A 19,923-nucleotide genomic window follows, 5' to 3' on the forward strand; every position below is an offset into this window, starting at 1 on the left:
TACTCCAGGCGCGCAGGGTAGCCATTCACCAAGATGTAGTGGCAAAAAATGCGATCGTGGGGTAGGGTACGGAGAAATATGGAGGTCAATTTAAGGCACGATGTGAATCCAGCCTTGGCATACACCTCCATCAGTACCTTCATGCGTGCAGAAGAGGCAAGGCACAAAGAGACGATTACGCCGATTGCGCCAGTAAAAGTCCAGCGCACGAAGCAAGAAAACCAAAATGCACCTTTGGGTGTGAAAGATGATTTGCTTAACGAGGAGCATTCATCAGTGGCTGCTGGACCGATGGTAGCGCCACCAAAAATGGGCGAGAAGGATGCAGACCCAATGTTCAACAAACCGAGCACAAATGCCCAGAAAGACAGAGATTTTTTTATGAAATCTGAAGTAAATGATAGTCGCACTATATCCTTGGGAAACAGCGCACAAGCGTCGACGACTCCTGCTAGCCCGGTTTCCAATACCGATAAGCCTGGCGCCGTGAAGAAAAGAACGTCACAGTTGGGCGCTATGGCGTCTCAAACGAGAAAAAAGCGCAAGAGTCAACTGGCGGATATGAGTGCTGCAGTCACCGCGGAAGCTCCGAAACTAAATACATTGGAAAAATCGAAGTTTGATTGGGAGATGTACAAGGGTTCAGCATTAAAAGGCGCAGCTGAAACGCAGAAAGCTGATACCATGTCTGCCTCAGAGCGAGACGAGCTAGAAGCACAAACACATGGCGGCGGTAGTGGCCTGGGCGACGTGAAAGGCTACTTGCACCGCAAGGAATTCCTCGATCGTGTCCACGACCGTATGGACCAAAAGGAGTACGAGGCGCACCTCTCACGATAGTGTATATACAAGCAAAAAAAAAAAAAAAAAAAAAAAAAAAAAAAAAAAACTATACAATAGGCATACATGGTCTGTCTTGGCGCACTGCCGTGCAGCCACCGATATTGACATTGCAAGGCAATAAAGTTCAAAAAATTTCCCAATCCGGGAGTCGAACCCGGGTCTTGTCGGCGCACTTCGCGATTGAGACACGTGAGAGCGACATATACTAACCGTTGTACTAACTAGGAGAACAGCTGGAAACTATAGGCTTATTCAATTACTTAACAAGTACTGTCAACGGAGCGTAGAACCACCTTTCAAGTTTTGTGTCGACGTTTGCCGCTGGAGCTGTGCACGCAGATTTTGCATGGAGGAGACTCCAGATAGCTTAAAGGGGCTTGCATTTGCGTGCGCAACCTCTCCTTTGACGAAAGCCGTAGGCGCGTCAGAGGCATTCTGCACAGAAGCACCGCTCCCAGACGGGATCAAGAGCGACGGCGAAACAGAAACAATGCTGGATGTACGCCGGCGTGTTTGCGAAGTAAATGACTCATTCATCTGCGTGAGATAAGAAGGCATTTCTGCGGTCGATGCAGTAGAAAGACGACGCGCGCCGCGCTTCGGCGCAGTAGTGGCCCGCTGTCGGGTTGCGATGACACTTGTCATCGAGCGCAATTTGTCTGAAGTTGACCCGGAGTATAACGGTTGTTGCTTGCCAGTAGCATGAATATGATCCGACAACGGCTGCGAAGATTCGGCCAGAGAGATGGATGGGCGTGCCAAGAGGGTGGGCCCATTGTTTTGTAATAGACCGTTGGTCAACATGAGACTCGCCGACGATGCGGATTTGTGCAAACGTGGCTTGGGCGGAAAAGAACCTTGATTTGTATCCTTTGTGTTGCTTACGTCCTGGAACGCATTGAGTGCAGTGCGTCGCGATATGGATTGCTCTTTTGCGAACGGGAAAATACGCAGGATGCGTTGCGACAGCGCTGCAAATTCGCTATCACTCGTCACTTCGCTAGTATTCTGCGCGGTGTCAGGCGCAGCCCAAGCAAGTCCCTCGGCGGCCACCTGCTGAAAGCGAGCAAGATGGACAGACTGTGGCAACAGCTTGCTCTCAGCCAGGTACGTCGACCAAGAAGTATGCGCAGCTTCGGTCGACCCAGGCAGCTTGGTCGCAAATGCAGTACGCATCGCCAAGAACGACTCGAGAAATTTGACATGAAGACGAGTCAGTGCTTGGATGGGCTCCAACGAAGCATGATCGGACGCATCCACTGTCTTGGGGCTGTACGAGACCAGTGAAGCGACTTGGACCATTGTTATACGCATGGAAAACCAAATATTGATCGAGTTTTCTTCCATTTGGAGCGCCTCAGCAAGATCGGACGAGGGACTCCACAATTCGTAGGCGCGTGGGAACAAGAGGAGTAGGTGCATGGAAAGGTCTGCATGTTGTTCAGTAAAAACAAGCGTGCGGAACACTTCTGGTGCGCATACAAAAGTACACAGCAACACCAGCATTTGGTTCAAGAGAGACCAGAGCGATGCATATTCGCTGCTTTGCGTATCTGCGGCCTTGACCTGTTCTGTCAATTGCTCCACCCCAAGTAAACCCCATGCAATACCGCGCAGTGTGTCGCGCTCGAACAAAAATGTCTTTTGCGTGGGACGCATGACGCCAAAGCCAAACAGCTTGGCCAACGCGGCACATGCAAAACCACTGCCCAGGTTTGCCGCGCGCCGATACAGTGCAGCAGCCAATGTGTATTGGTGCGCTGCCACGGCCATCTGCGCCTCCCAAAGCAGCTTTTTTGTATCTGTAGACGCTGAAATCTTCTCGTGCATTATCTTTTGCTGTCCGAGCCGATCCTTTGCGTGCGCGCGCAAGCTGGGGCGTTGTCGCGTATCCGTCAAACTTTGCGGCGCACGCGCTGACAAGCGGGCAAGAATGCTCCTGCTTTCGGGGGCAGCTGCTTTGTCATTGTCCTCTTGCACAAGCTTACTCCTTGAGGCGGGTCTCTCTTCAGTCAGCCCGAGTCCGCAGTCGTCGCTGCGGCCCCGTAGTTTATCAAATAAACATGCGTTGAACACTTGCACAGACGTAGGCGTTTGGCGGAGATCACCGAGGGACAGTTCCGTGGCTCCATCGTTCTTTCCACTGGTCCACAAGGAGGGAACAGAGCGATGCCCCAGCTGGTTAATCTGCCAAATATCCATGCCTGCACCTCGAGTTGGTAGTGGGGTGTTGTTTACGGCCGGATGAAATAAGCAAATTGCCCAAATCTATGCTTTTAATGTGGAGAAACTATGCGTGCAAAGAAATGTTTAGGATTTGAATGTCGTTCCTAGGGTCAGTTTTCGGGATACGTACACGGGCTTGTCACGCCTGCCGACCTCGGTGTTTTCGATATTATGAATTACGTCGAACCCACTTGTTGCTTTTCCAAATACCGTGTGCTTGTCATCGAGCCATGGCGTAGGCACGGTAGTGATGAAGAACTGGCTCCCGTTTGTATTGGGACCCGAATTTGCCATACTTAACGTGTAAGGCCGATCATGTCGAAGTTGAGAATTGAATTCGTCTTCAAACTCCTTTCCCCACAGACTCTCTCCGCCTGTACCATTGCCAAGCGGATCACCAGTTTGGAGCATGAATTTTTTGATGACGCGATGGAAGATAATATTGTCATAGTATCGCTTCTTTGCGAGACCCACAAAGTTTTCCACAGTCTTGGGGGCAAGTTCAGGGAACAGGCGCAGAGAAATATCACCTGCAGTTGTGTGGATAGTCGCGCCCGTGGTTGCCGGTTTGCGCTTTGCAGGAGCGCTTCCGGCAATCGCCTGCTCTTCGCGCGTCGGTTTTTCATTAAACACGTCACGGTCGCTGCCAGCCAGTTTCGAGCTAGGATCATTTTCAGGCTCATTACGTGTAAACATAAAGAAACGATTGCGCTTGGATGCAGAGCAAAACAGTGTGGGATCTAGCTCCGCCTTGCCTTTCAGGGGGTTGTTCGAGGCCGCCAATGCAATACTCGTGGCAATCTTCTTGTCTGGAACCCCTTGGTACACACCGAGGTGCAAAAAACGCACGGCCTCATCTTTTCCAAGCAGGCGAGTGACCTTGTTTGACTTGAGGTTTACCACCTTGATCCCTAGCATGGTCGCGTACAGGATGAAATTTCCTGATTCGTCAAACACGGCATTGGAAAGTGCCATACCAGAGGCATTGGCCGTAGCGTTCTCCAGGCCATCTGAGGCAGTAGCGTCCAAGTCGCGTTCCACCGCGAGACGGCGCCCAAATTCCATATCGTCGAGTGGGTAGCAAGTGGTGCCCGCCTGCTGCATCTGCTCGACAGCTGCGAGCGACTCGTCGTATTTCCTTAGCAATTTACCCTTTGCAAACTGAAAAACACACACACTGCGGTCGCTGCACGAAGTCGTGACAAAATGGGAATAGTCGGCAGAGAACGTCAGCGTGGACGGTGGCAATTTGCTCTTTTTAAACGCAAACAGGTCCGTCGAAGACTTGAGTGCAAAAACGCCTGGTGGAGTGCCGTAGTCCTCTGTTGGCTGCCAGTACTCGACCATGCCGCCGACGTCTACAGAGACAATACAGTCGCTGGGCTCATTGTACGCCAAAATATGGCATGGCTGCCGATGGACTTTGTGCACAGTGAACAGCGGCGTTTCATCACCTCGCCCATCGTAGAAATGGATGTTTGTACTCTTTTCCTCCGCGACAGCAAGCAACAAATCGGCATTGCCTCGTCGGTGTGCCCAGCAAACGGCACGAGGGGTATAGTTGAGCTCCATCATGTTGATGAGATCAAAATTGAGCACATCAAACACTTTTGCAGTGCGATCTGCACTGATCGTAGCAAAGTACGCACCATCTGCACTCGTCGCTACGCCCACAATCATGCCAAGGTGCGCGCGGTAATGCTTGACAAATTCGATACCGCTCGCCTGTTTCTTCCAAAACTTTACATGTCCATCGACTGACGTCGTGATGATAAAGTCTGTATGTGGTGTCACAGACACAAAGTTGACTACATCCCGGTGCATGAGCGATTTATAGTACCGATTCGCAGAAGGGAGTTGGTCAAGATACAGGGTTTCATACTGCAGTACTTTGCGCCGTTTTTGTCGTTCCGCTTGCGCATCATCTTGGCCCAGCGGCATGGGCATTGGCCCCACATCGCTATCGGAACTCTCCTCCGAATCTGCAGGACTATGCCCGCGTTTTTGCTCAGCAGGGTGCGGTTCGGCCATGGTACAGCACAAACAACTGGAAGGGGGCGAAGCGCGACTTTTTAAATCTACCTACAGGGTAAAAGGTATGTTCGCGGCAAAACAAGACGTCGTTACATCTCGTCCACAGCGTGCTGTTCGATTACGTCGTCGATCTTAAGCACGGCACGCACCAGCTGCGTTGCCAACAAGAGCTGCTGGCGCTTTGAAACAAGGGGATCAAACACGCGACACTCTTTCATATTGTTGTTGCCCACGTTCATGCAGTCAATCCCATAGTAAGCCTTTTTCTCGTTCACCTGCTTGCTCTTTACCATCGCAAGATTCTCAATGGGCGGGAGACCACTGTTCTCGGCAAGTGCCAAAGATATTATATCCAAAGCGGTAGAGAATGCACGCATGGCATACTGTTCAATCGACGGAATGTCGTCGGCAGCCTGTGCTACGGCGAGCGACGCTGCAATCTCTGCAGCACCACCACCATACACGACGCGGTTATCCTTAACCAGGCTGCGTACAACGCACATGGCATCGTGCAATGCGCGCTTTGCCTCGTCAATGATCATCTTGTTCGAACCGCGGAGGAATGCAGTGACTGCACGCGTATTAGCGCACTCTTCAATCACCATCATACGGTCCTGCGTGGTGCCAAAGCTGACCTCGCGCACGAGGCCTGCGTGTCCAAGCTTGTCCGCAGACAGCTCCTCGAAGCGCGGCACAATGCGGCCGTTGGTAGCGATGGCAATCAGCTCCAATTCGGGGCCGCCGACCCAACGGACAGCCGGAAGCCCGTGCTGCAGCAACAAGTGATTCGCCTCGTCATCAAAGCCCCACTGGCACACGACGAGGTTTGCACCACTGTCCTTGATCTGCTTGATCATATTTTCAAACGTGGAGCGCTCGTACTCTTCCAAGCGGCGGTACTCTTCTACCGAAGAAATATCCAGCTTGTGCTTCGTCTTTGGGCGTGGCGGCTCCAGCGGGCAGGTGAGAATAGCAATGCGCGCATCGCGGATCTCGCGCGGCATCTGGGGATGCGACATATCCTTGTCGATGACCACACCCTTGACCAGCGCAGAGTCCTCGAGCGAGCCGCCGACTTTCCCGTCGACCTTAATCAGCTCGAAATCCACGTCGCGGCGATCCAAGTCTGCAACAGAGAGCACGGCATCAATGGCAATCTGTGTAAACTTGTCAGATGTACCAGAAACAATCTTGCTACCCAGGCAAGTCTTGATCACCTTGGCCAACTCATCCACTTGTCCGGGGCTGAACTCGACCTTGTCGGCGGTCCTTTCCACTTCGTGCACGGCAATCTCGCAGGCGCGATCAAATCCGTCCGCAATGCGGATTGGATGAATACCGCGATCAATCAGCATCTCGGCTTGCTCCAACAGCGCGCCGGCGAGGACAACGACACCGGTTGTCCCGTCACCAATTTCATCATCCTGGCTCTTAGAAAGCTGCACGAGAAGCTTGGCAATCTGATGCTCGAGCTCCATGTTTGACATGATCGTCGCACCATCATTTGTTACCTGAATATCACCATCCGGACTGATCATAATCTTGTCCAGACCGCGCGGACCAAGCGACGTGCGCACAATGTTGGATACAGTGCTGGCCGCTTTGATATGGTCCTTGATGGCCTGCGTTCCTTGCGCACGCGTTTTCTTTCCTTGGTCGCGCACGACGATAAACGGGTTACCGTACTCATCTTGTGCGTACGCCACTTGTGGTTCCGTCATGGTCGTACACGCAAGTGCAAATGGCGAGGGACAAAACGCGCGACGAGTGTAAGACGAACATGTTGGAAACCCTATTAGGTAATGTGGAGGTTCTCCCGGTGTGGCTGGCACGCTGGCCGCATTTTTGTATGGACAGAGATGCCCAAACGGAGTCTATGCACGACTAGTATACAGGAAGGTCATAGATGTACGTATAATAAAGCGGCTTACTCGTCATCGTCCGAGTCGTCATCGCCCTCAACCTCTGTGTTCTCTTTTTCCACACGGGCCATCAGCTGTGCGAGCTCCTCGTCTTCCACGGCGGAAACCGTTTTGGGCTTCATCTTTACCACAACTTTGCCATCGCTCTTCAAAATCGATTCAGTGATCTTTTCAAGCGCCTTTTCAAGCATATCAATACCACCAGTTTTGTCCGTAGAGTGGGTGACCAGGACATAGAGGGGGGGTGCGACGAGCTTGATTTTGATAGGGATCGCCTCAGTAGACAGCGCTTCGCCCGCGCGCAGCGCCTTCTTTACGGCGTCAATGCCCTCGTAGCCAAAACACGATACTTCAATATCGGCACGGATCTTGACAGGCTGCGGTGTCAAGCGGCGCGCAATGTTGGCTTCCAGTTCGCGCAGCACATTGGCGTCTACGTCGATCCCGTCAAATACCTTAGCAGACTCGGTGACGGAGAGCTTGAAAGCATCGTATGCATTACCATAGATACGATCCAACGGCCATACAGCTTTCTCATAGAGCTCCTCGATGGGAATCGAAAGCTTGCCGGACACGTGCGACACAATGCTGTTCACTGCACGCGCCTTGCTGTAGCGCTCTTCGCACTTGATCACATCCTCGGGCGACACACGGCGCTTGGATAAATCAATGTAGCCTTTTTCCTTGTCTACACGGAGCACCACCACGACCTCGTTGCGACCCACACGAATGAGCTTCTGAATACTGCGAATGCGTCGTCGACTCAGTTCCGAGAGCAAAATCATGCCCTCCGCACTATCATATTCAAGCAGCTTGACATACGCACCCATCTCAGCAATCTGCTGGACTTGGCACATGACAATCTCATCCGTGTCCGGCAACGCTTTCTCGTAGTACCGCATGTTGGCAAAGAGACACGAGACAAGGCGCTGGCGTGCAGCCTCGCAAAAAATCACGTGCACAATAGCAAACGCTACAGACTTCTATTTGCGTGCGGCTGCTTGGCGTTCCTGGAGCCAGGCCTGAATCTCTTGGCGCACGTCGTCTGCAGGCAGCACATCATCGAGTTTGAGTGGCATGCGATTGAACGGATCTGTGCCATCGCTCAACAAATGCGCCTTGATCGTGGACCGGTCGATCACCATACGGCTCGCGGGAAGCCGCACTGGGTCCCGCATAATCGTCGCCAAAAGCGGGTCTGTATGTTAGCTAGCTGTAGATACACGTACCCAAGTACTCGTCAGGAATATCACCCAAGTCTTGCTCCTTTTCCGCCTCGGTCTGCTTGATCCGTTCCACCCGATCCACCAATGTAGCGAGCACGTCAATCTCGGGTGGGCTCAGAAGCATGTGTCGCTGTGCAATGGTGGCCGCTTTCGAGAACGTCTCGCGGCGGTAGCTTCGTCCATCGCGTGCCATTGCCGCTGCAAATTCATCGTGCGGTGCCAGATTCAAGAACACGGCAAGGATTTCGCGCAGCATGTTGCGCGGGTCGAAGCCGATGCGTTTCGGATCCTTCACCTTTAATTCTTGGCACCGAGGGCCAACCAATACATCCAGGTTGTAGTCCAGCATTGCGGCGAGCCTGTCTACAACCTCAGGCGTCATAAACGCCTTGCTCGTTTCGCTGGTAAATCTGATCAAGAGGCGCAAGAATTCGTGGCCCAGACTCAGGTCGCTGCGGATCTGACTTTCGATGCTCCGCGTCGCGCTTTCGATTTCTTCGCGCTCTTGGGGCGACAGAGCCGCCCAATTGTCGGCATCATCCATCTCCAGCTGCTTGGTGTGTAGCTCGGCAAGCTTGTCAAGCGCATCATCAAGCAAATAGGTGACATCGTTCATCAGACGGTTGATAAACACGACAAACTCGGTCTGGTGCTCTTCCGCTTCCCGATAAAGCTGCTTCTTGTGATCTGGGTTGTCCCAGATCGCCTTGAAAATTTGAGTTAGGTGGTAACGGAAATTAAACTTGTCGTAGAACTGCGATGCGGACCCAGTGGACTCTGCATCGATCCAGAACGCCATAAGAGATGGGACGAGGTGCTTGAGCGCCACAGGGTGGCTGTTCACTACATCGCCCATAACACCCGCGGGATGGGCATCATATGGCATCACATTGTATGACAGCATCTCGGCAAGCTTCGCTTTCAAGAAAGGATTCCGGATAAACCATCCGGAAGAGAGAAATGTGGTGCTGAAGACCACAATAGTATTCTGCGCGTGCACATCCAACACGTCAGGCTTGCGCCGCGAATAAAAGAGGATAATGTCGCACACGTCCTCAAAAATGTGCTCAGGCAGCATGCGGAATAGCTCGGGCAGCTCGCGCGGGAGGGGAAGCGTGATTTGTGTCGCAGGGTGGGCGCTGTCGGGATCGGCGAGACGCACAAGCCACGTCATGGTAAAGCCCACAAACCCAATCACGCCCTGCACAAACCCAGGCTCCAAAAGCTGCGTTTGTGCGGCGATTACCTCGCTATGCAGCTTGTCACGCTGCGCGGCCAAGCGCTTGAGCAAATTTTCCACATTGCCAGCGTGCGCCATCGCTTCCCACCGGACACGGCTATCCTCAAACTCCTTGATCCGCTTTTGCAAGTGATCCATTTCTTTTTCGCGCTCGTCTACACGACGCATAGCCTTGCCCAGCGCCAAGTTGCTGAGCCTCACACCGATGAAAAATATTTCGGTGATAAAGTTAGGCGGCGTGTCGTACCTGGCGCCGGACTCGACCCATTCTGCACCCTGCGTCTCCGACGCATGGATACGAGTAAGCGTTTTTGTGTCCCACCGCGCCTGCCGGAGCATGTACTCTGGATCGACACGGTCGATTTTCGCGCACGTCGGCTCCGCAAACGGCGCAGCAAAGCGCAGCACGATGTCGTACACATTCACCATGAATGCATCGCTCGCAACTTCCTTCGACCGCACCTGCATTGCTCCACGCTTGGCATTCAAAGCACAGACCGTGCCGAAATACTGCAAAACACGCTCGCGCGGCGCTGCGCCTGCACGCACCAATGCATTGAAGATATGAAAGTTGTTGCTCTGCACCACATTGAGTGACATGCGCAGTGAGCTCATGCTGTTTTCCAGCTCATACGGCGAGCGCGTCTTTGCTTCTGTGAAATAGGTCTTGGCGATATCGGGGTATGCATCAGCAAAGCAAGAGAGGCGCAGCAGCGGGCCAAAGAGCGATTCGCGCTCCATCATCGCCGCGCTTGTCTGGGGACAAAAAACCTGGAAAGATGCAACAGCAGAAGCAAGTGGCTTGTACTCCATCATCGCGACGACTGCGAGCTGGATAGGGCGCCAGTTGAGATCGGTGATGGCCATGCCGTGTGGCTCTGCATGCGATTCGCTTCCAGAGACCATGCGCGGATCGGGCATGCCGAGCAATTGGGCAAGGACCTGCTGCACATCGCCAGTCGGCTCGCTACGTTGTGCACGATCCTCTTGTTCGGTATCGTTTGAAACGCCGCTGCGCACACGCTGGGTCATGGCGTAGAGTGCGGCGCCAACGGTATCGTCGAGCGTACCTTCGGGACCGAAACGCGCGACTATATCGACCAGAAACTGCGACGCATCTACACTGGGGATCTTGGACCATTCTCCAACGACCTCGGCGTCGCCGTCGTACGCTAGCGTATCCGTCGCGCCGATATTGAGCAGCGTGGGAACCAGCGATTTTGGCGAGACGGTCATGCCGCGCTTGCTGTCTCGCGGAAACATGTCTGGCATCTGCATCACAAGCCCAATGTAGCTCGTAATCAGGCCACGCGTGTTTTCCAGCGCACTCGTGCCAAGCTGTACCAAATGAGGGGGGAGTTGCGTACGAACGCGCTGCTGTGCATGCCAGCACCGTACCCACGCTTTTACAAGATAGTCAAAACTTGTCTCGTTCTCATGTGGATGCTGCAATAATTCCAGAGAGTTGCGTGCAATCAGCGTACGGTCCGCCATTTCAAGCGAGAGACGCGGCGTCGCACCGGGCCTCTCTTCGCGCAGCTCTTCGGCAAGCTCAGAAAGCGGTTCCAGCGGCGCAGCTGCATGCATCTGATGTCAGGATGTGCAGTGCACGTACCTCCAAAGAGACCTGGAATACGTCCATTGCTGTGGCACTATCCCACGCAATCCATGCTGGGTCTTGCGTCATGGATAGGAATGGCCTCAAACAGCACACCGCGCCTCCACTTCTCTACGTGCCGGCCGAGTGCCGCGCCGCGCACAGATCTTTTGGCATGCTGTGGCTGCTGCTGCTGCTGCTCGGCGTAGCGGCGCTCGGCGTGCTTGCAGTGTACACTGCGCTGCGGCCAGATGCACGCACTGCCGCGGTGGTCGTAGTCGGCGACGTTGGCCGCAGTCCGCGGATGTGCTATCATGCAACGAGTCTCGTTCGCCGCGGATGGCGCGTTTTACTGATCGGCTACTTTGACACGGCGCTGCCGGCTTCTTTGTGTGTAGATGCAGTGCAAACAGTGCAGTTGCCACATGTGCCTGTGAGGCTGTCAAAAGCACGCGCGCTTTTTGTCATTACTGCGTTAGTGAAGGTGCCGTTGCTTGCCTATGCGCTTTTCCACGCCGTCGTGGCCGCCGCACCGGTTGTGGTGTTCGTACAGACGCCCCCTGCGATTCCCGCCCTGGGCGTGCTCCGATTAGCGTGTGCGTTGCGGAAAAGCGCGCTCGTGATCGACTGGCACAACTTGGGGTATACATTGCTCGGCATGCGTCTTGGCCAGCGCCATCCGCTTGTCCGAATCGCCGCGTGGCTGGAGCGGGTCTCAGGGAGGCATGCACAGGCGCACCTGTTCGTGACAAGGGCTATGCGTAATGCACTCTTGCGCGACTGGGGTCTGCACGGCGAAGCGTGTGTGTTGCACGACCGCCCGTCGAGTGCATTTCGCCGTTCGTCACCACAGGAACGTGCACAGTTTTTGCAGCGTATCTCGCCCACGATATGGCCGGGCGTCACATGCCCGGTAGAAGGAAACGATCGCGCTGCGCTCGTCGTCACAAGCACGAGCTGGACGCCTGACGAGGATATTGGGATGCTGATCGATGCGGCGGGCTTGTACGAAAAGCGCGCACGAGAAGACGCTTCCCTGCCTCGACTACAAATTGTCATTACAGGCAAAGGGCCTTTAAAGGCGTGGTTTGAGTCGCAAATGCATGCGCGCGCCGCATGCGAATGCTGGCAGCATGTTGCGATGCACACTGCATGGCTCGCTACGGGCGATTATCCGCAATTTCTGAGCGCGGCAGATCTGGGCGTATCGCTGCACACAAGCTCGTCTGGGCTTGATTTGCCGATGAAGGTAGTAGACATGCTTGGGTGCGGCCTGCCTGTCGCGGCACACGAATTTGCGTGCCTTTCCGAGCTGGTACAGCCCGGGGTAAACGGGCAAGTGTTTGGTACCGCCGCATCGCTGGCCGATGCGTGGACGGAAATGCTCGGTGCTTCGGCGCACCGAGTCCAGGATGGGTTTTTGCACGACGGCACGCCGACGACCTGGGATGCGAATTGGGAAAAAGTTGTCGCGCCGTTACTGCCTACTTGATATTTGCCTGGGCTAGATACATTGCCGCGAATTGCTGCGGCGTCGTTGCATCCTCGACACGCTTGTCGCTGCGCTCGCGGATAAACCTTGGGAAGCGCAAGGAAAGACCTCGCTCGGATACAATGCCTGCTGCGGCGGGGTATGTTGGCGAAATCGTGATGTCCGCCCCCCGAATCTCCCATACTTGGGTGGGCGGCCACCATACATCGGCCATCAGTCCATTCGTCTCGTACTGATCTAGTGCAGCAGGCAGGTACGCCGTCTCGTACTGTTCATTCAGCACTTTGTAAAATGCGTCCGAGAATCCGCTGATACACTTGCACACCGCTTGGAACATGCCCGTATCCGGATCGTAGAGCGCAAGCAGAATAGGGCTCCAGAAGGCGGCCTTCCTGCCCATCCCCTGCCACGCACCGATAGGTACTAAATCAAGAGAGTCGCCAATCCCTTGCAGGTAGTCTTTCTTCACTTTGAACCACGCCTCGCTGCGCTTGTCTGGCTCGTACGTGGACAGTTGCGTCATGCGGCCATTCGCCTCGGCAGGTCGGTCCAGCCGCTTGATCATAATCCCCTCGCACCGCTGCTCGCACGCGGACTGAAAAAAGGTACGCACAGACATTTCGCTAGTGTGCTCGCATGACGCCGCGTACTGGAAACCAGCATGCTGCGCCGTGGTGGGTATGTGCTGCGGAAAATGCGCGCGCAGCAAGGCTCGCCGTTCGCGGAGCGTGAGTTCAAGCAGAGACCGGCCGTGCAGGTACAAGAGATCAAACACGTACAAACACACACGCACTTGGATATCCTGCAGTGCAACCTGTTTCCGTGCGCGCGCTGCGAGTGTCTGGAATGGCAGCAGCGAGCTATCCGGTGCGACGGCAACGGCCTCCGCATCAACGATAAAGGAGGTGGCGTGCTGCGATAGGAACGGCGCGAGTGCACATAGGTCGGGGTACTTGTCTGTAATTGTCTCCAAGTGCCGGCTAAATACATGAACGCCATTGCCCACATGTAGTTGAATTCGCTGCCCGTCATATTTGTACTCGCTCACAAACGCCGCATTTCCCATGGTCTCCAACACGGCATCAAACGAGCGCGTAATGCTGCCAAGCATGGGCGTCACGGGCGTGCCTGGCACAATCTCGGCACATTGTAAACCTGCTATACCGTCACGGAGCATGTCTACAATGCTGCCCATATCGGGGCGCCTTGCATAAGCGCGCTTTCCCAATGCATCCGCTTGCTGGAGCATGGCCGCTATACTTTGTATGGGCGCGTCGCTTGCCTGCGCTAGCTGTGCTTGGGACGTGCCGTCGTCCAATACATGAGCACGCACGAGTGCAGAAAGCACAGTCGTACGCATCGCATGGATCCGTAGGTTTGCACAGAGCGTCCGCACAATGAACCGACGCTCTTCGCCGCGCGCTGCAGACAATAGTCTTGCAGCGAGAGACTGTTTTGTGGCGCCGGAGCGCGGGCCTGAGGCTTTGGAAATGGCGTGCAGAGTTGAATATACTTTGGTGAGCGTGAGCGGTGCATGCTCAACAAGCTGCACCACGTCGCGAAATGCCTCGAACGCAACGTCGCCTGCATCGCCCGTCTGGGCCCAAAGTTTGCGTAGGTATGCCTGTTTCTTACCCGAAACTTGCAGCGTGATGCGCTGGATCGCCGCACCTCCAAGGCCAAGCTCAATGCCGTGGAAAGACGGTGCGATGTGGTTACTCATAAGGTATACAGCAGCTAGTAGGCTGCTAGGTTCATAGTGTCGAACAATCCGTAGCATATTGGTCATCACATGGAGGATTCTGGTACGGCCGCGCTCTTTCGCCGCGATGGAGAAGCCGTGAGCTAGAAGTGCATAGGGGACTGCAATGCCATCGTGCGTACATGGCCAATGAGTTGTATCAATGGCGGGGTCAAACTGGCTGGGGTCCATACCGAAATCCATACTGGCAAGTTGCTTGTCCAATACAGCCGTGTCTATTTTTGCGCGCTTTCGCGGTGAAAATACCTTGCTTGGCATTGGAGTTGAAGCAGGCTCGGCAACTGGCGCAGCATCGTTGCGCCATGCCGCTTGCAATGACTGCGCAAATGCGGCGTCTGCCTCGATTTGTGCTGTATCCGAGGCCAAAGTGCGTGCGTACGCGGCGTCACTCTCGAGCTGACACGCATCGTCTGCAGAAGGCGACGAGAGAAACGCAAACAACGTTGGCTGCTCGCGTGATGGCGATCCCTGGCTTCCAGCGTGTTTTCGCTTCGGCGTGCTGGGCGCCATGCTGCAAAAAAATGGCCTGTGCGTGTTCGCAACCTCCACTTGTGGTGCTCGCCAAGATGGCGTCCGTATGTTGATACATGCGCAACTTACGCTAGATTGGGCAGCGGACGCTGGTGACGTTTGTGATAGATGTATCCCATGCAATGGGGGAGCCGAGCACTGCGGGTGATTTACGCTCGCCGCTAGAGCGCTCGGTATCGTTTGTTTCCTTGCGTGTATTGGAAATGGTGGGTTTGCAACGTGTGCTGATCCCAGATGCTCCGTGGCTTGTCGACGGTCAAGGTGTGCTTGATTACGTATGGCGATACAGGTATGTTGTTCAAATGCTTATGTAGAAACGGACAATCTACTCGCGCCGCCCATCAAGCAAGACGATGCGCCGTCCAGCGAGTTTGGCGGTATTCGTGAAATTTGGCCGCCTGCGACGCCGACCGTGGCGACGCTAAACCGCCTAAAAGAGCTAACACCATCTGCGCCAGGATACTATACGGATCCACTGAATGCACTCACGGCTGCAATTGTCTCCATGTGTACGCCTAAACACGGCGAGCCAAGTCCGTCCTGGACGCGCATTATTTACTTAATTACACGCGCAGAGGCGCCCATGGATCCCAAAGACCTCGACACGATCCGCAATTCGCTTGAATCCAAACAAATCAGTCTGCGTGTGCTCGGTTTTGGATTTCCGTGCTCGCCGCTCGCACGCGTCAAGACGGAAGCGTGGGCCACCGAGCGCTATGTAGACCAATGGCACGACTTGCTTGCAGATTTGCCGGATGCCAAATTTTCCAGTGCAGAAACGGAAGAACAAATGGCGACGGCGCCGACGATACAGGTGACCAAGTCAGCGCCCACGAGTACGACACTCACGTTCGGACATCCTGAGACGCCCGACGGCGACGATTACATGGCGATCCAAGTCCAGGTCCTCAAAGCGAGCGCGGTGCAGCGACCCATGTCTCAGATAAAGGTATGGCGCAATGAAGATGGCACGGAGCTGAGACATGTCGAGACACGCCGCGTATATTACCGCGCGAGCGAGCTTTTGCACGCCGAGGACGACGACGTAAAAGCAGAGCCTCTTCCGGACGAGAGTGCCGAATCGTTTCTGCGTGCGTACAAGCTTGGAGCCACGCTGATTCCGGTACAGCGCGATATGGAGGTAGTCCCAGAGACTGTCCAAGGTCTCGAGCTTCTTCACTTTGTGCACGGCGATACTTACCGGCGCGAGTACCATCTCGGCGAGACGTACTTTGTTATTGCTGACCCAAAATCGGCGCGTGCACAAATTCAACTTTCGAGTCTTGCGAATGCTGCGGCAGACAGAGACGTATACGCACTGTGTCGCTACGTCACACGCAACCATGCAGACCCACGCCTTTGTATGTTGGCGCCGTTTGTGGACGAGGAAATATCGTATTTTGCCATGGTACGTGTTCCTTTTCGCGAGGACGTAAAGCGGTTTGCTTTTCCGCCGCTGGATCGAGTGCAAACGAATACGGGAGAAGAGCTGCGTGCGCACAGCACCATTCCGACACCCGAGCAACAGGCACACATGGATAAATTCGTTGACAGCATGGATTTGATGGACGTTGACGAGCATGGCGACGGCGATGGCTGGTATTCGTGTGCGGAGAGCTACAATCCGGCCGTGCATGGCCTCAAGAATGCAGTGAAGCACAAGTTCCTTTATTGCAATGCAGACGCGCTGCCGGATCTGAATTCGGAGCTCACGCGCTTTTTCGACAGTCCGCAGGCGGTGAAAGAGCGGTCTGCTGATATTTTGCGGGATTGTGCGTCAGTATTTGCGGTGCATGCACGTCCCCATGAAAAGGAGCAGCCGCCCGCACCGCATAAAAAACCTCGTCACAGCGCCGACTCCGACGCTACGCCAGATGAGGACGAGCAGGTGCTGGGAAAGATCCAGACTGACGCAATCAAGGTACGTGGGACACAACACGTTTTGCCCCTCGCCGATCCTGCAAAAGCGTTTGCCTTGCTTGTGCACAGCACCGAGAGCATTACCGAAGCCTGTGAAGCGATGCAGCATGTGGTATTCCGGCTCTTGGATACAAAGATGACAAATGGAGCCGATACTACAGAGCGTATGGAGCAGTGTATTCGGGCGTATTACGACGCAGCGACACAGCTAGACGAAGCGCCCGCGTTCAATGCGTTTCTTCGCCGGTTCAAGGCGCGCGTCGTGCAAAAGGATCTTGTGCTATGGTCTACACTGACGAAAAATTCACACTGCAGCCTAATTACCACCGAAAAGGACGAAGGCCATCGTGTAGCTGTGACGGAGGAGGAGGCCACTGCGTTCCTTGCAGCGCCGTAGTCGAAATCGGCTGCAGCCCCGACCTCTCCACGCAAACCTCCACATCCTTGTTCACCTTCTTCGCCCACCCGCAGCCATGGAGGCACAGTCGCGTGTGGAGCTGCCGAAAGCGACACAGCTCCTGGCCTCCGCGGCGAATCCATGTATGGACCTTGTAGCGCTTGTATGCCTAGATAATGCGCTGCCTCTCGCCGCAGCCGGACCGCCCGGACTTACGCCGGCGCAAATCGCCATGCGGCAGCGCATGCTTGCGTTCCAAGCGCGTCGACTTGGCGTAGCAAACTCTGCGGCGGCTTCCAGCGGAGCGAATATAAAGCATGGTGCTTCAGTGAAACTTGTACTTATGCGCACAGGAGCCGGTCTTGGCGATGTATGGGAGGTTGCCGTAACGCCCCCCCAGCACCTATTTTCCACCACAAACGAAGACGAGATGGAGTGTGTGTGCGTTGCAGATATATGCTGGAGTCCCGATGGGGAGCGCCTTGCACTGCGCATGTACGTGACGAGACAGGCCGGAGCAAGCTGCAGATACGCATCCGCACTGCTCAGCTATTCCGTCTACAATGGCGATGTCGTCTCCACCACAATACTCCCGTGTGGGTCGCACGCAAACACACAGGGATGCAGTATGGCATGGATTCCTGCTACATGTGATCCCGCTCCATCGCAGGCGCTTGACATACTGCGCAAGCTGACGCCGCTGCCCAGCGTCGAGGATCTGGTACAAGCCACATCCGGCGCACACAAGATCATGCGTCCATTGCATGCGATGTACAAACAAGGGGCGTCTGCTCCATCGCCTAGCACACACATTCATGGGGATGCAGGTGCCTTTACATCTATTCCTGCACTGCCGTACTCGGCACAAGCTCTTGGTTTTGTGGTGGGATCCGGCCCCGATATTGACGCAGAACGAGGCGGGACAGTGCCGAGCATTGCGCCGCGCTCGTCGCTTGTTGTGCTCGACGGCCAGGGCACTTTACATGTGTTGCTGGACGGCACTGTATCTCTGGGAAGCATACAACTAGCACAGGCGTCGCACGGGGCGTGTTTGCTGGGTGCTTCGATGCACACTGCCTGGGTGCTGCTGGACTATGGCAACAAGTGTGAGCTTGGTTATGTGTCGCTGCTGCCGTCTGACGAGCCATGTGAGGGCCCCAGCCTTGTCGCTGTCCAGCAGCTTTCACAGCTGAGCACGGCGTTGTGCCAGCAGCTTGCTTGTGCAATGGACGCGGTGCATTATGCAGCACAGGCATGGACAACGCTTTCACGGCCGCGCGCGCAGGAATGGTCTGAGAAGCTGGAGGATGCTGGAAAGCGGCACGCAGTGGATATCACACTCGAGCTCATGAGCACCGTCATGACCAGCCGCGCGGGTCCTGCTACCGAGCATCTTTTGCTGCAAGTTACCGAAGGCATGACGATTGCTATGGAGCAGGACGCAAAGCACGGCTTGAAGCTGGTACGGCGGTATGTAGGCACGATCTTGCTACCTGCGTGCGAGCGTATGCTGGTGCTCCTAACCGAGCTTGGTGGCTGTGCCCTGTGGCCAGAGCGCTTTGAAACACTTTTGCCGCCGTCGAGTACCAACACAATCGAGCACCTCATCACCGCAATCCAGACATGCCATACAATCGGCCTTGCTCTGCAAGAAGAATCGGAGCGCGAACTGCTTGCACTGGACGAGTTCTTCAAGTGGTGGCGTATGGAGCAGGACCGGCAAGAACGACTAAAAGTCGAGGAAGTATCGCCGAGTATGATTACCTCGCATGATACCCTCACCGTGCTCGAGTTCCTTCGGCGTGGATTCATCTCGCCGGCACTGGACGCGCTACTTGGCGCGCCAGCGACGCACCAAGCTCCTTTGGACGAGGATACGTCGATGGAAGGTGCCCATGTTCCACCGCCGGAGCCTGCGCCGGTCACATTCCAAGGCACGCCGCGCGACACACAAAAACCTACACTGCAAGCTACTCTCGCCGATACGCGTGCTTGGCTCGCCGACGGGAGGCCGCCGCTTGGGCCTACAGAAAAGGAGCGCATTGAGGGCATTTATGCCGCACAGTGCCTGTTCGCGGGGCCAGCGCACCTGTACCCAGGACCGCGTGCCTTGCCTGGCGACGCACAGCTGCTACAAGCGCGTCTGACCAATATAAGAGCGCAGCTGGCTGCGCTCCTTAGCGAAGCGCTTGCACGCACCATGCAATTTTCCACACACGAGCAGTTTGGCATGCATACGCTGCCGGATACGGTGCACCGTCGTGTGGAAGGCGTCTGGTCAATGCCGCAGGAAATGGAATGGGACAAGGGGCATGCGACGCTTTTGGTGCGAACGATTGCAACACAGCATCTTCGACAGGCTGTACTATACAGTGCACCGGAGACGCTGCATGTCTTGCGCCTAAACAGTCGCGGGATTGATTGGAGAGATGTGCACATTCCGCCGCTGGACGCTTCGCACGTCGCGCTTTCCGACTTGGCGTGGGCGGACGCGGACAATGTGCTCGTGCTGGGCACTGTGGCGCGGCCATTCCTGGGCTACCTTGCCGTGGAAAAGAGTGATGGAGCATGGCATGAGGCGCCCACTTTTGTACAATGGGACGATGCTACGCCAACGCATCTCGCATTCCAACAAGCGCACCAGCGGAGTGTTGTGCTTGGCAATGACCAGCGCACATTGGCAACGTTACGCAGCGGACCGTGTGATTCTACGGAAGTATAAATGTATAGACG

The 19,923-nt window shown here is 55.1% G+C and overlaps 9 protein-coding genes and 1 non-coding gene across 10 annotated transcripts; 3 read left to right on the forward strand and 7 right to left on the reverse strand.

Moving 5' to 3' along the window:
* Window positions 1-141: 141 nt before the first annotated feature.
* Window positions 142-840, forward strand: MVES1_001886 (uncharacterized protein; the record flags this gene model as incomplete). Its single annotated transcript, XM_056206722.1, has 1 exon — window positions 142-840. The coding sequence occupies one exon, from the start codon at window positions 142-144 to the stop codon at window positions 838-840; it is 699 nt and encodes a 232-aa protein (XP_056062697.1).
* Window positions 841-976: 136 nt separating this feature from the next.
* Window positions 977-1,070, reverse strand: MVES1_001887. The gene has a single exon. It is a non-coding gene; the product is annotated as a tRNA-Glu (tRNA).
* A 46-nt stretch (window positions 1,071-1,116) lies between these two features.
* On the reverse strand, window positions 1,117-3,045 carry PET8 (S-adenosylmethionine transporter; the record flags this gene model as incomplete). The annotated part of the gene is made up of 1 exon (XM_056206723.1): window positions 1,117-3,045. The coding sequence occupies one exon, from the start codon at window positions 3,043-3,045 to the stop codon at window positions 1,117-1,119; it is 1,929 nt and encodes a 642-aa protein (XP_056062698.1).
* An 88-nt stretch (window positions 3,046-3,133) lies between these two features.
* cyp15 (peptidylprolyl isomerase) lies at window positions 3,134-5,100 on the reverse strand (the record flags this gene model as incomplete). Its single annotated transcript, XM_056206724.1, has 2 exons — window positions 3,134-3,173; window positions 3,200-5,100. The coding sequence occupies 2 exons, from the start codon at window positions 5,098-5,100 to the stop codon at window positions 3,134-3,136; spliced, it is 1,941 nt and encodes a 646-aa protein (XP_056062699.1).
* Window positions 5,101-5,192: 92 nt separating this feature from the next.
* On the reverse strand, window positions 5,193-6,824 carry CCT5 (T-complex protein 1 subunit epsilon; the record flags this gene model as incomplete). The annotated part of the gene is made up of 1 exon (XM_056206725.1): window positions 5,193-6,824. One exon carries the CDS (start codon window positions 6,822-6,824, stop codon window positions 5,193-5,195), a length of 1,632 nt encoding a protein of 543 aa, XP_056062700.1.
* Window positions 6,825-7,030: 206 nt separating this feature from the next.
* Window positions 7,031-7,927, reverse strand: MVES1_001891 (uncharacterized protein; the record flags this gene model as incomplete). Its single annotated transcript, XM_056206726.1, has 1 exon — window positions 7,031-7,927. The coding sequence occupies one exon, from the start codon at window positions 7,925-7,927 to the stop codon at window positions 7,031-7,033; it is 897 nt and encodes a 298-aa protein (XP_056062701.1).
* Window positions 7,928-8,008: 81 nt separating this feature from the next.
* UFD2 (RING-type E3 ubiquitin transferase) lies at window positions 8,009-11,078 on the reverse strand (the record flags this gene model as incomplete). Its single annotated transcript, XM_056206727.1, has 2 exons — window positions 8,009-8,223; window positions 8,255-11,078. 2 exons carry the CDS (start codon window positions 11,076-11,078, stop codon window positions 8,009-8,011), a joined length of 3,039 nt encoding a protein of 1,012 aa, XP_056062702.1.
* A 1,494-nt stretch (window positions 11,079-12,572) lies between these two features.
* Window positions 12,573-14,852, reverse strand: MVES1_001893 (uncharacterized protein; the record flags this gene model as incomplete). Its single annotated transcript, XM_056206728.1, has 1 exon — window positions 12,573-14,852. One exon carries the CDS (start codon window positions 14,850-14,852, stop codon window positions 12,573-12,575), a length of 2,280 nt encoding a protein of 759 aa, XP_056062703.1.
* A 255-nt stretch (window positions 14,853-15,107) lies between these two features.
* Window positions 15,108-17,190, forward strand: YKU80 (ATP-dependent DNA helicase yku80; the record flags this gene model as incomplete). Its single annotated transcript, XM_056206729.1, has 2 exons — window positions 15,108-15,162; window positions 15,188-17,190. 2 exons carry the CDS (start codon window positions 15,108-15,110, stop codon window positions 17,188-17,190), a joined length of 2,058 nt encoding a protein of 685 aa, XP_056062704.1.
* Window positions 17,191-17,266: 76 nt separating this feature from the next.
* On the forward strand, window positions 17,267-19,912 carry MVES1_001895 (uncharacterized protein; the record flags this gene model as incomplete). The annotated part of the gene is made up of 1 exon (XM_056206730.1): window positions 17,267-19,912. One exon carries the CDS (start codon window positions 17,267-17,269, stop codon window positions 19,910-19,912), a length of 2,646 nt encoding a protein of 881 aa, XP_056062705.1.
* Between the last annotated feature and the right edge of the window lie 11 nt (window positions 19,913-19,923).

This window comes from Malassezia vespertilionis, chromosome 3 (assembly GCF_029542925.1).
Source record: "Malassezia vespertilionis chromosome 3, complete sequence".
NCBI classification, from domain to species: domain Eukaryota; kingdom Fungi; phylum Basidiomycota; class Malasseziomycetes; order Malasseziales; family Malasseziaceae; genus Malassezia; species Malassezia vespertilionis.